The sequence below is a fragment of the Hoplias malabaricus genome, chromosome 6, assembly GCF_029633855.1.
Source record: "Hoplias malabaricus isolate fHopMal1 chromosome 6, fHopMal1.hap1, whole genome shotgun sequence".
NCBI classification, from domain to species: Eukaryota; Metazoa; Chordata; class Actinopteri; order Characiformes; family Erythrinidae; genus Hoplias; species Hoplias malabaricus.
In genome coordinates this window covers 41,327,319-41,340,381 of record NC_089805.1, presented here as the reverse complement: position 1 = coordinate 41,340,381, position 13,063 = coordinate 41,327,319, and the positions used below count along the sequence as shown (strand labels likewise).

At 41.5% G+C, this 13,063-nt stretch overlaps 1 protein-coding gene across 2 annotated transcripts in view; it reads right to left on the bottom strand.

Moving 5' to 3' along the window:
• Positions 1–4,083: 4,083 nt before the first annotated feature.
• The window catches only part of gabbr1b (gamma-aminobutyric acid (GABA) B receptor, 1b), a 209,313-nt gene continuing 200,333 nt past the window's right edge, over positions 4,084–13,063 (bottom strand). For both annotated transcript variants that reach the window (XM_066673693.1, XM_066673695.1), the window contains exons 22-24: positions 11,738–11,866; positions 9,800–9,943; positions 4,084–8,629 (exon numbers count right to left, since the gene is read on the bottom strand). In XM_066673693.1, the coding sequence (XP_066529790.1) occupies positions 8,345–8,629; positions 9,800–9,943; positions 11,738–11,866 (558 nt within the window). In that variant the 3' untranslated portion in view covers positions 4,084–8,344. The remainder of the gene's footprint in view (positions 8,630–9,799; positions 9,944–11,737; positions 11,867–13,063) is intronic.

The following is a 13,063-nucleotide window of genomic DNA, read 5'->3' as shown; positions in this document are numbered from 1 at the left end:
CTGGAGGTGAAAAACCACTGAAAAAATCTTGAAGAAAAAATGACTTCCAAGAACCCTGCAAAGTGCAAAACACCATTAGACGAACAGCACTTTAATTATTGAGACAGAGGAGAAAATCAAGCCGCACCTTCGCTTCAGATCTGAACATAAGACAGGACGCATTATAGGACACCATCAGAGGAACAGCATTTAAAGCGTTCGTCTTTGAGAAAGAGGAGAAACTCGAGCTCGTCTCTCACTTCAGATCTGAACACGTCCACAACCGTTTGTGTCAGACTCAACACTATGGATCTGAAATGGAGTGGAGCTTTGAAAAAGGTGTGAATGAGGACAGGAAATAGACACAAAAGAATGAAACAAAGAAGCTGTTGATGTTTTCCGAACAACAGACTAACAAACCCAGAGTCCTGACCCCTACAACACTGAACACGAACACGGATCATTAAAGATGATAACGCTAGCAATTCCAAGAGTGAACTCAAGAGGTGAAAATATGGGAAATGAAATAAACCTCTGCAGAATTTGTTGAAAAGCAGAAGTGAGTGTAATCTGTATGAAATCAAAGGCTGGGCACATTAAGTACTGAACACATGGGGATCCTCAGTGGCCCGGCGGTCTAAACGTTGGCGCTCTCATTGCAAGATGGCTGGCTCTGATGGTATGGCTCTCTCACGCCCCTCATCACACAGCATGGTGATGTGACAGACCTGGGCAGTTGGCACTCTTACCTATGGCACACTGAACTGTCCAGTGGCTTTAGTCGCAGTGTGAAAAGAGGCAGAGGTTGATTTGACGTACATTGAAAGAAGCATGTGCCTGCTAACAGCTAACAGGATGGAACCAAAATGGCTAATAATTGTGTGAACATACAGCATAAAGTGAAGCATAAACTATATATGAATATTAACCACTTAAAATAATATTGAACTCAGTTGTTGACGATTGTGTAATTGTCCTTTGAATAAATTGGTGTGAGTGAATTTGTGAGTGTGTGTTGCCCTGTGAAGGACTGGCGCCCCCTCCAGTGTGTGTTCATACCTTGTGCCCATTGATCCAGGGTAGGCTCCAGACCCACTGCGACCCTGAACTGGATAAGGGTTACAAATAATGAATGAATGAATAATAGCGATACAAATTTGTTTTCCAGTTAAAGGCATAGTTCATGATTGTAATCAAAAAACGTCTTACAAAACTCAGAAGATGTTTCCTCACCATTCGCTGCTCTCCAGTCAGTTTGTGCATGAAACCAGTCTAATGTGTTTAGGAAGCCCCTGTGTCTGTAAATGAATGAAAAAAACAAACTGTTTTTTTTACTAGTCTTTCTCTCTCTCTGCTCATGGCAGAGACATCTGGAGTTGTTTTAGACAACGGAGAGAACAAACCGAAATGAGGATACTGCTCTATTCTATTATGCTGTTTCGGATCCCTTAAAGTGGAAATATCTCCAAACTCAGGAGATGGCTATCTGCGTTACGGAAAGTGCTACAAAACTAAACAGTTTGAGTTACAAATGAGTTTCTATGGTAATTCTAACAGTAAATAAAAACTTACAGACAAGTTAAACTTCAGCTACATACAAACAACAGCCGTTATTCTCCTCAAACACACCGTTCCACCTTAAAATACGCTGCGCTTAAACCTTAAACCATTACAAAGGCCTAGGGACACCTTACCCACACCCTGTGTATGACTGAATTCACCTGAAATGGAAGGAAAATCACCAACACTTCACAGACACATAAAGATAACCCCCTTAATCAACAAATATTCGATCCATCCACCAAACAAATACAGCAATGTGTAGGGGTGTCTACAGGAGCATACTGGGAGCCACATTGCATGACGGTGCCCCCTTATCATTCTTGTTGTGTGGGGAACAGTCACCTCACAGCCCTCCATCCAAGAGCCCAACACCCAAATGACAGGCCACCCAAAGTGGTAAACCCTGGGTAATTCCATGAGGCTGGCTCCACTGCAATGTCACCACTCACACATTTACAGCTGTGTGCAAGAAAACAAATAGAACACCAGATAATAATTAATAATTTGAGCTATGATGTTTTTCCATTTGTAATTCAGGAAATAAACAGTGGCAGTGCGTTGAAAAGTTCAGCAGTGTGTCTACGGTGGAGGTTCTTTTTGAACTAGTTTTCACATCAGGAAATCATTTGACCGTACGCGCATATTCAATGCATCACTTTTCTTGTTTGGTCTTCTATTTATTTCCTGTGAAATCTGCACTGCAGTCAAACCCCTGAAGGGTCAGTCCATTGTTTACGGCGTGGGCTGCTCACTCTTTTTATTTTCTGCAGAGCAGTCCTGCTGAGATCTGCCTGGTCATCATTATGGAGCAAGGGCTGCTTGTGTAATTCACTCTGTGCCGCTCTCTGTATCGATAGCTCAGAAATTCATTGTGTTTCAGTGCAGTACATTCTTCCAGCTCCAGAGATGTTCACAGTCAGCCACTGTTTCAAATCTTACCAAAGTGGACTGGTTACATTTGGATTTTGTAGGAAGACAGGAAGACAACCAGAATCTGATCTTCTTCATATCATAATCATTTCATAAGGAGCTTTAAAATATATGATTTATTTATACCTTTTTTCATAGTATTTCCCCAACTTACATCAACCAGCCATAACATTACTACCACCTCTTTGTTTATACATTCACTGTCCTTTCTCTCAGCTCCACTGACCACACAGGGGCACACTGTAGTTCTACTGTGTTAAAGACTATAGCCCATCTGTTGCTCTGCATACGTTGTTATGTCTCTTCCACCCTGTTCTTCAATGGTCAGGACCCCATGGAGCAGGTATGATTTGGGTTGTGGCGTTTCTCAGTGCTGCAGTGACACTGACGGTGTGGTAATATGTTAGTGTGTGTTGTGCCGGTACAAGTGGATCAGACACAGCAGTACTGCACAAGTTTTAAACTCCTCAGTGTCACTGCTGGACTTTAGAATCAACCAAATTTTGACGGTCCTGGATTTGAAAAACAGGGGGTGGAGAAAAAGATGCCCGGTCTGTATTTATACAAGTGCAAAATGCTTGCAGACATTCAGTGGGCGGTGAGCTGGATCTGTTCTGTGGTGTGCTTATAGAATTAATTCATTCATTCGTTATCTGTAACCCTTATCCAATTCAGGGTCACGGTGGGTCCAGAGCCTACCTGGAATCATTGGGCGCAAGGTGGGAATACACCCTGGTGGGGGCTGTATCGCTATTAATTGCTATCAAAACAAAAATGTAATTATGTATATTGTTGCTGTCCAATGAATAAAATGTAGCTCCATTCATGTAGATGTTTAGTTTACTACATCATTTGAACGCTGTCCTTCACACTGTGTGAAAACGTCATGATGAATGAACGGACCAATAGATATGCTACAAATTTACTTGGAATAAACTTTTTTCTACTGAAAGTTATGTTTAACCTTCTTCTGTAAAGTTATTACTATCTTGAAGACACACTTTTCTTTGTTCAGCAACAAATGCAAACACACACACACACACACACACTTTATACACATTATATAAATTATACAGTAACTTACATTAAATGTACGTTGTACGGTTCCTGTTTTGGACAGCGACAGAATAAAGCCTTTTTTAGTTTAATGTAAGTACACAATAATGACAAATCAATAATCGCACACTACAGTAGAAAAACAGTTATTTTTATTTATCCATAGACACCAATCCTGTTGCATCTTACAGACTCTCAACATCGGACGTCTAGATCAGTAAAAAGAAATATATTTTCAATATCACATCGGAGTACCATCAACTGTATAGATTTTATATCATATCTGCAGGAGAATACATTTAGCATGTACATGTAGAGTTTACACGTTCTGTGCATCTATATTATCATTATTATTATTATTATTATTATTGTTCACATCAGTATTGTTAGCATTTTTATCACTGCCATCTTTTTTTTTGTCAGACGACACGGAAGAATCAAATGACAGCACGGACTCACACACGCCGAGAGTGGACTGCATTGTTCCTTTTTTTTTTCTTTTAAGGATGAAAGCAAACAACAAAAGCAATGTATTGGTGTGTATTCCCCAGAAGCTTCTTTATACAGGCAAACCGAATAACGCTGTAAGGATTTGACCGTTGAAGTGGTAATCGACTGTATGTTAATGTTGCAGTAGGCAGAGATTAGTGAGTGACATATCACTCACACCAGGTTTTAGATTTTCTGCATATTTCATTTGTTGTGGTGTAAACCATATCACTCAGGACTGGTGCTGAGAAATTGTCTTTTCTAATGTAACTTTACCAAATTAAATTCAACACAGTGAAGCTGAAAGGAATCAGTTTTACCATTAAATGTACTCTCCATTCTGAAATTTGAATATGGATTCTTTATGGTAAATAGAGGTAATAGATGTATATTTCCACTGGGTTCAAAGATTCCAGAAAAATCATAAAACATTTTGGCAGACATCAGGTAAACATCATGTAAACAAAGTCTGTGACCAGTTCTTAAATCAGTGTGAATACTGAAACACAGACTTTTCTGAGAATTCAGCTGAATCCTCCTTTATGCTTAGAATTTGTGTTGGGGAATAAAGTCCAGCTGAAAACGAGGAAGTGGTTCCACAGCAAACGCAAATGCATTTACACCTAGGCAAAGAAAAACCCTGGGGAGCGTCACAGAGAGCATCCAGGAGCTCTCTGAAAGACGCATTGAGAAAGACGACGAAGCAATTTTTGCAAAACTTGAGACGAACACCTCCAAAAGATCATAGCAGGTAAGAGTTTCTTTCTACGTGGCTCAGAAAATTCACAAAAAGTACCTTGCTACTGGGTTTTCTCAAAGCGAAAAACCACAGAGAAACCACAAGACTGGGATTTGCACTGAGAGGAAACTGCTAGAGATGACTGACAGTGGTAGGGTGGAGGGGGTGTGTATGTATGTGTGTGTGTGTGTGTGTGTGTGTGTGTGTGTGTGTGTTTGGGTGTCTTTATATAACTCATCTATATTCCAATGGTAAACTGTAGATAACACTGAACTGAATTTAACTAAATTAACCTGGCGAACAGTGGTCAGGACCATGGATAAAATATCTGGAGTTTACAATAACGAGTCTCGCATGTTCATTTTTACATAAATATAAATTCTATAAGGCCAGCATTCTACAAAAACAAAACATAATTTGGTGCATTAAAATGAATCCTGTTTAATTGAGTTAAGTTATATTTTTAGAATATCTCTCATGAACTCATATAATACAGCAAACAGTGCTAAAGGCCATGGGCAGGATACTGAATATTTAAAATAAAACTGAGCCTCCGAAATTTATTTTCACGTCCTTCCCCTGCCACCCATCCTCCCCCCTCTCAGGCCCACTACAACTAAGTGGGACTTTGGATAAAAGCTTTATATCGTTTGCACAGCTCTGGATGTGCCACCGATGAGCCTATACCCAGGTGTCGTTAGGGAGATAACTGGATTACAGCAGCAGGAAGATTAGATCTAAAGCTTTCAGCTTGGAGAGGATAAAAGAAAAGAGCTGAGAGAGAGAGAGAGAGAGAGAGAGGAGGAAAAAAAATCAATTATGAAATCGCACACTTGCGTCCCCCACGCTAGGCTTTTAAACACGCACACAACAACTGCACAACTCAATATGATATTCCTGCGCTGAACTGTGGGAGGATGAAGAGGTTGCAGACAAACCAACACACGTCACTTCTGAGCATGTGCTCCAATTAGCCCTCTAAAGAAAATGACACTGTTTAAAGGAATAGTTTGGCAAAACCTTAAATTTCCATCTTAAACATGGCATAAGCTTCTTTAGCTTTTTTGCTGAGGCTACGACGCTAATGTAGCTACGTCAATGTCACTACAAGGCCACCTCAAGAACCTTCAGCTGGGGTTAAAACTGGTGCCAAGTACAGGATATTTCTCATTATAAGGCTGTAGATAGAGTTTTACAGGATTAATCAACGCATTCCTAGGTGTTAATTTGGCTTCAGCTGTTGTATTTAGAGAATTTGTCTTTTTCTATAAGAAGATAAGATTGCTAGTTACAGGACATAATGCTACGAATGCTAAAACTAGCAAAATGATGTACCACTAGAACAAGATAAAAATGCTGAAGTAAAAAAATATCTTAGAAATAAGATAAAAGCCTTTATTAGTTCTTATATTATTTGATAAGTCATTTTTGTACATTTATGCAGATTTTGCCGCTTTATAAACACTTCTTACTTCCAGCACTGTGCAGAAATGACCACATTACAGAACTATTCTTATGAATGTGGTCAGACCTTTGTGTGATAGGTAAAAGTTAATTAATGAGAAATTAGGGGTGCACAAGAGTTACAAAACTTCTGGTCACCTGACCGATCTTGAAAAATGGCCAGAGAATAAAACATGTATATGCAGCAAAGTCTGCGTGGACTGAGGTTAATATGGTAAGGGCTAAAGCTGGTGTCTGTTTGTGCATGAGCTTGTTTTAGAAGCTGTGTGATGTACACATCTGTACAAACAGACAAAAGTACTTCACCCAGCAACAAGAATAGCGGTTATATGGAAGCTTCGGTTTTGGCTGCGCTATTCTCCAAAAATCTGTGGTTAAAAGTCTGTTTCAGTGTGCATTTGAAACCACTAGAGAGGACAGATCTCAAGCATTTACATCTCTTTGTGTCACAAACGCTCACAAACAAGGCTCTGGTGGCCATTATTATCACCCACCCCCCTCTCCTCCTCTCTGCTTGGATATAGCCAGCAGGCTTCAGGGCCATGGATTATTAATCAAACACAGTAACATAAAGAATCCATTACAGCGAGCCATCAGACGCAAAAGAGCACAAGAGCGGAGCTGAGGGTAACTGCACCGAGAGGCTACCGCAGTGTAAAAAAGCCAGAAGCCAACCAACATCTTTTAATGTGGTAAGCTGCTCAGTCATGGCCCAGTAAACTCTTAATCATTACGTCGGTGTTTTACGCAATGTACAGACATGAGGCTGAGGTCATGGTGAAAGGACGTGATTACAAAACCATCAGACTTCCCCCCAAACATTCAGCACAATGGAAAAAGACAGGAGTCAGGTTTCTGGACCAGGAAAAAACATCTGAAGTCTGTAAAACATACACAGTCCACGTGCCTCACTCTAAAAATAAAACAGCACACGGAAGGGTTCTCCACTGGTTCGTGAAACGTTCTTAAAGTTTCCAGAACCTCCATGAAATTGGACAGGATACGTACCAGTTACAGGTGTTTCAGAGAACCACAAGACGACCCCTGCTTTAAGGGTGCACTCAACAAAATCTTGGAAAGAGAAAGCAGCCTAAATGTGGGCCATCTATAATCTGCCAATTTTTTTTAAGCATTAAATGATTATTGAAGGAAATTATATTTCAGCACATTTTCAGTTGTACGTCGTTAGTTCATAAAACAAGCCAAATATTTTTACTAAATTACTAATAACGAATGATTCATTTCTCCATGTGTAATGATGTAAGATGACCTTAATGTGTATAAATAGCTGGATCTATAAATATAATAATAAATCATAAAATGAGAAACACTAACAGGATGCCCACACTGAAATTATATTTACTTGCCAAGACTTTTTTACTGCCACAAAATTAGTTTCTTTTTATTAAACTGATACCCCACTCTGCCTTTTATTTTATAGATTCTTCAAAGTTTTTTTTTCTCTGTGTCATAAAACCCCATTTGTTTCCCTGAAATAGCCTCTCAGTGTGTGGTTCTTTGGAGAAATATATCTGGAAATGAGCTGTGTGAGTGTGAAGAACATTTTTAAAAGTTTCTCAGATGTTCGAAGGTTCCACAAACGACCTACGAATAGGAAAATAAATTTACATTACACCAAGACAATTAGAGACCCCCTTTTGAAGCCCTAATGATCACTGGATGTTGTTCTCACCTTTGTAACAGACATTTAAAGCACCTCCTTATAGCGTAACGACTCTTTACCAGTCAAGGTATTTCCAATGATTATTTAGGAACTTTAAGGGAAACCGTTTCAGAGGAAGTCTTTAACCGCTGCTCAGATTCATGGATGCTTTTCTGCAAGTCACTCTGGGTAAGCCGTTCTCTAAGGACCCAATGGATTAGTGATAACCGTAGCTAAAGTGGGAGACAATAATGTCAATAAATAGATAGCACTGCAACTCAGTGGTCATATGACAACGATGAGGTCCAGCTGAGTTGTCCGCCGTAGGCCTGAAAGGAGGAGACAAAATGAAGCGAGTAAAACGGAGACAGAGTGGATGGATGAGTTCTGCTTTGTCCCATTGGTGTGGTTTTGTGTTATTTATTGTGCTGTTCCTCCCCTTCTTGTCCTCCAGGGGGTGCTCATTTGTAAAGCAGCTGCAGCCGGCTGGCGTGGCAGTTGTTGCGTCCGATCTTCCCGTCAGGCTGATACAGGGCCGAGGAGTTGGAGAAGGATGGAGGCAGGGAGTGGTTGTCAGAGGCAGGCAAGGGGTACCCTGGCGGGGGCAGTAAGGATTTGGGGTCTGGGTGAGCAGGGGGCATTGTGGGGGAGCTGTGGTTGAGGTTGGTGGAGGACGGATGTCTCCGCGAGCGCAGGGCTTGTCTCTCTGAGAGCTGGTTCCTCAGCTCAGAAACACGCTCCTCTTTCTGGAACACAGAGAAACACAAGACACGACTTTTAACCCTTTAATCTTCCTCCTGTGTTAGCTTTCTGTTACTATATCTTAATGTTAATGGGTCGGTTTTGACCCGTGTCTTAAATCAGCCACAAGACACCCTAAAAACAACTAATTATCAACCCATTTATTTCTTCCCTCTTGTTGACCTTGTTATTCTTCCTTATCCATGAAAGGATTAGTGTTAATAGTTCATTGTTGCAGACTGTAAACTGGAGATGTAAACTCTACAAAACTCTACAAAACACCAACTCTAAACTGACTGGGCCTGACATGTCTGGACATGTCTGTCTTTCATTGTTTTGTGAAACAGACAAAGACAAAAGCCCCTAACTCAAGCTTGAGTGGTTGTAGGAGGAGCCAGCTGTAGGCTGTTGGTGTATAGTGTGATTATCCAGATTATCCAGAGTCCAGATTTGGCACATGTTTTTTGTTTTCTGATTTAAAATTATACCTGGGTCGAAATTGACCCTAACAACAGAAAAGCTATGAATTTAACAAGAGCTTTTTATAATGTAGTAAAAAAAATAAAAAATATATTATTTTGTTTAAATAGAAGTTCCTGACAAAGTCAAAAAGTCTTGATGCAATAAACAAATTTATGGACTCCTTGTATGCATTTAAAACCTAAAAACGGGTCGCTCAAGACCCTAACACAGTTGTTAACCCCAATACTAAATCTTATTGCTATATAAACAGATCAGAAATATTTAACAGCTCCAAACACAACTGTCTAGTAGCAAGCATTGTTTTGATTTTGAACCCTTACATTTTTATTTTAGAGAGCTTGCCTAATAAAGTGCACTAGAAATCTACCAGTGTGCTGTGCTTAAGCCCAAATAATAAACATCATGACCTTCAGCTTAAAGGAAGACTGTGGAATAATAAAATATGAAGGACATGTGCAACCTACCAAACAAGAAGTCTTTAACTCTTTACCCTCGAAACAGAACTCAGCAGCTCTTTCTCTTAGAGCGTGAAAAGCAAGGCAAGCGTTTGGCTGTGGTTCACAGTGTGCTTAATACTTGTGACCACAATGGTTTGAGCCCTGTTGAAAGAAGGCTGACTCTAGACGTGTAAAGGTTAAAAGCCCCACACAGGGGCAGTGCAGCTCTGTGACAGAGCCGCAGAGACACCACACCTCCTGGATGATCTTCTGTAGCTCTTTGTTCTCTCGCTCCAGCTGCCGGGATTTCTCCTCGTCGTTGTTGTTGGTGGACGAGCCGGTCTTCATGGTCTCCTGCTGGTCAGACTGCCACTCCCCACGAGTGATTAACCTCCTCATCTACAGCAAAACACACAAAACACAAGGCTCCGGGGTCAGAGATATATACACACACTGGCCACGTCACCAGAAAGCCCTCTCTGATAGCTCCAATTTGCTGGTGTCCGGTTAGTACTGGACTCTGGATTTTCATCAGTGTCTAATCTCTGGTCTGATATTTCTGGTCAAGGGACAACTCCTTACCCAGCAGTGAAAGTGGTATGTAAAATCCCCCCCAGCAACAACACTTTGTCTGATACAGATACGGTCATTTCAGCACCAAACTCACAATCTTGTACCTATGAATTGTGGGGACATTACATAGACGTCCATTCATTTTGTGGCAACTTACATTGACTTTTCCATAAGTACAACTAGCTTCACTCTAATCCCAATTCTGCCCATCCTCAAAACATGCCTTTACCCTTTAAAAAATAACGATTTAAATGATTTGGAGTAGATGGTGGACCCCACAAGGAAGAAATCCAGATACAAGACACACGACGGCAAAATCTCTCTCACTTTCGGCACTTACGGCTCAGTTACGGCACTGGCAAGTGTTTTGTGCGCTGGACTTGAGCCAACTCTCATGAGCCGGGCTTGACTTGAGTTACGGCATGTGCTTTGTGGGCCAGACGTGGGCCAAATGATGACATCTGCACCATAAAAGGTGGAGGTGGAGCAGAGGCTGAGTTGAGGCCGCAGACTCACCATGAGTCAATACGTCACTCCACGTCATAAGAGAACTGCAGATGTGCCACCCTTGGGCAAGATATGCCTTGCTCTCTGGGAAGACCCCACAATGTGTGTTTCTAAACAGGTTTTTTGTTCCCCAATATGTGATATATTTCTGTTACACACACACACACACTCGTTTGATTTCATGTGTTTTGGAGCCATTACATAACTAACCCTATCCCTAACACATACACTAACCCTAAAGACAAACTAAATTTCACCCACCCTATAAACATGCCTTCACCTTCAAAGTGAAGGGTTTACAGTTGTGAGGACTCACTTGTGGTCCACTCAAGTCCCCACAAGGTGAGTGTGTAAACACATTTTGGTCCCCACAATGTCATATATACGTCTATTCTGTGTCCAAAAACTGACCAATGATGAATAGGATGGAGAGATGCTGAAAAACTAAAGCAATATAAGGGCTACATATGGTGTCTGAACATTTAGAGGCAACGGCAGATTTACTGACACCCCCCACAATTAATCCTTTTTAAAAACAGCTCTTCTTTCAAAACACATGGGATGAAATGATCAGCATCCTCTATGAATATGTTTAATACCAGGGAAAATACTTTTCTGTTTATTGCTCTTGAGGTTAACTGCCACGTCCTGTTTTCCTGGGGTATGTGGTGACATATTTGCAAAATCCCTTAGTCATCCTTCATGTGTTAAATATGAAACTCTGTGTACGTCGAGGTACAAGGTACAGAATGTTGAGCTATGCTAAAGTACATTACATTTAAAGTCTACCAAGCTTCCTGTTTGTTCTATAACTCCTCCATCAAGAGACTTTGGATTGGTTCTGAAGTTTCACACATTGCTTTCACTCAAATTTAGCCCAGAACGTCTCATGGTCATCCCCAGATGTTCTTGTTATAAGATCACCTCTGGTGTCTTGAGACTATATAAAGGGCAGCTGGCATTTTCAGGTGGCATTAAAAGAAGTAAAAATCAGGAAGAATTGATTTCTCTTTTACGACAGCGATGCTACGCCCAGGCCTTCGAGATGACCAGAGTTACACAGAGTCTTCACCGCAGATCCTCATCTGAGTTAATGACCCTCCATGGTTTTACCTTAGGGACGAAAAGCACCACCAGCGTGATGTAGACGGAGAAGACGATGGCCAGAGAGGCGAAGGCGAAGGAAGCGTCCTGCTTAGAGGACAGGATCATGGTGACAGGAGCAGTAATCATACACAGCACCTGAAAGAGAGAGAGAGAGATAGAAAGAGACGGATGAGAAAAAGGAGGAGAAGAAAAGACGAAAAGAGAGAGAGACAGCGGCATCAATCAATAACTATCGACCTGCATCCAGTCATTTCTCTCAAAACCAGCAAAATCCCATCCAGGCTGGCGAGCAGCAGACAAAAACAGGCCCACATCAACAGGAGGCGGTATTTTCGGGACTGGATCATTAGTTATTTGGACAGGGCACAAAGTGAGGGACATAGTCTCTAAATCTACACGCTTTACTGCAGAGGCGATCGCAAAGAATCCGGCCAAATCTGGATCAGGCCCAGGCAATCTGAGCCATAAAGACATAGCTATATCTGGGTCCAAATCTCATAACCGCACCCGAACCAGCACCTTCTGGCTCTTACAGGGGGCACAAAGCTGAGCGGGGCTTAATTCCCCGGCCCACCACCCGTCAGAGCCAGAGCCAGGATCTGCTTCACCTCGCCTTATCCCGGAAGCTCTGCACTCCTGCTTGTTATTTTAGAAGGCCGATAAGGACCTCCGAAATTTAATTGACCCAAACTTTAATTAATCTTTAATTAATCTTATCAGTCCCAGCGGCCAGGTTGCGGGCGGAACAGGTAGCAGCAATTTTAATCATTCCTCTAGTTGCTGTAATGCCAAATAAAAAAGAGGTGCTGTAATACCCAGAGGACTGCTCTGGTATATCAGAGTCATTTCTTTTATTGAACGGGAAGAGCTGAGGGTGAGCACACAAAAGAAATGGGGGGGAAAAACAACAACAACAACAACAACAACAACAACAACAACAAAATACCCAATACAAAAAGAAAAAAAAGAAAGTGTACGCTAATTTCCTCCTTTGCTGATGTGCAGCAGAATCTCTCCCCCACTGCCAACTACCCCTTCACCAGTCCCACACAACTTAAGCTCAAACTGGGTTCAATGCATAATGGATAATCCCCCCCCCACCCCCCACCCCCCCGAGTCGAGGCAGAATGTGACAATGCAAAGGAGACGAGAGCAGGAGATTCAGGCTGAAGGCTCCTCTTCACTGAAAGGACGTTGTGAAATTATTGATAAAACCTGCTCCCATCAGCCCCCTCATAACACTGATGTTGACTAGTCTCCCAGAGCTATGATGTCATAGCTTTGCTCCCAGTTGCATGTTGTGCACTTCAGAAGTAAAAGGAGGAACGAAGG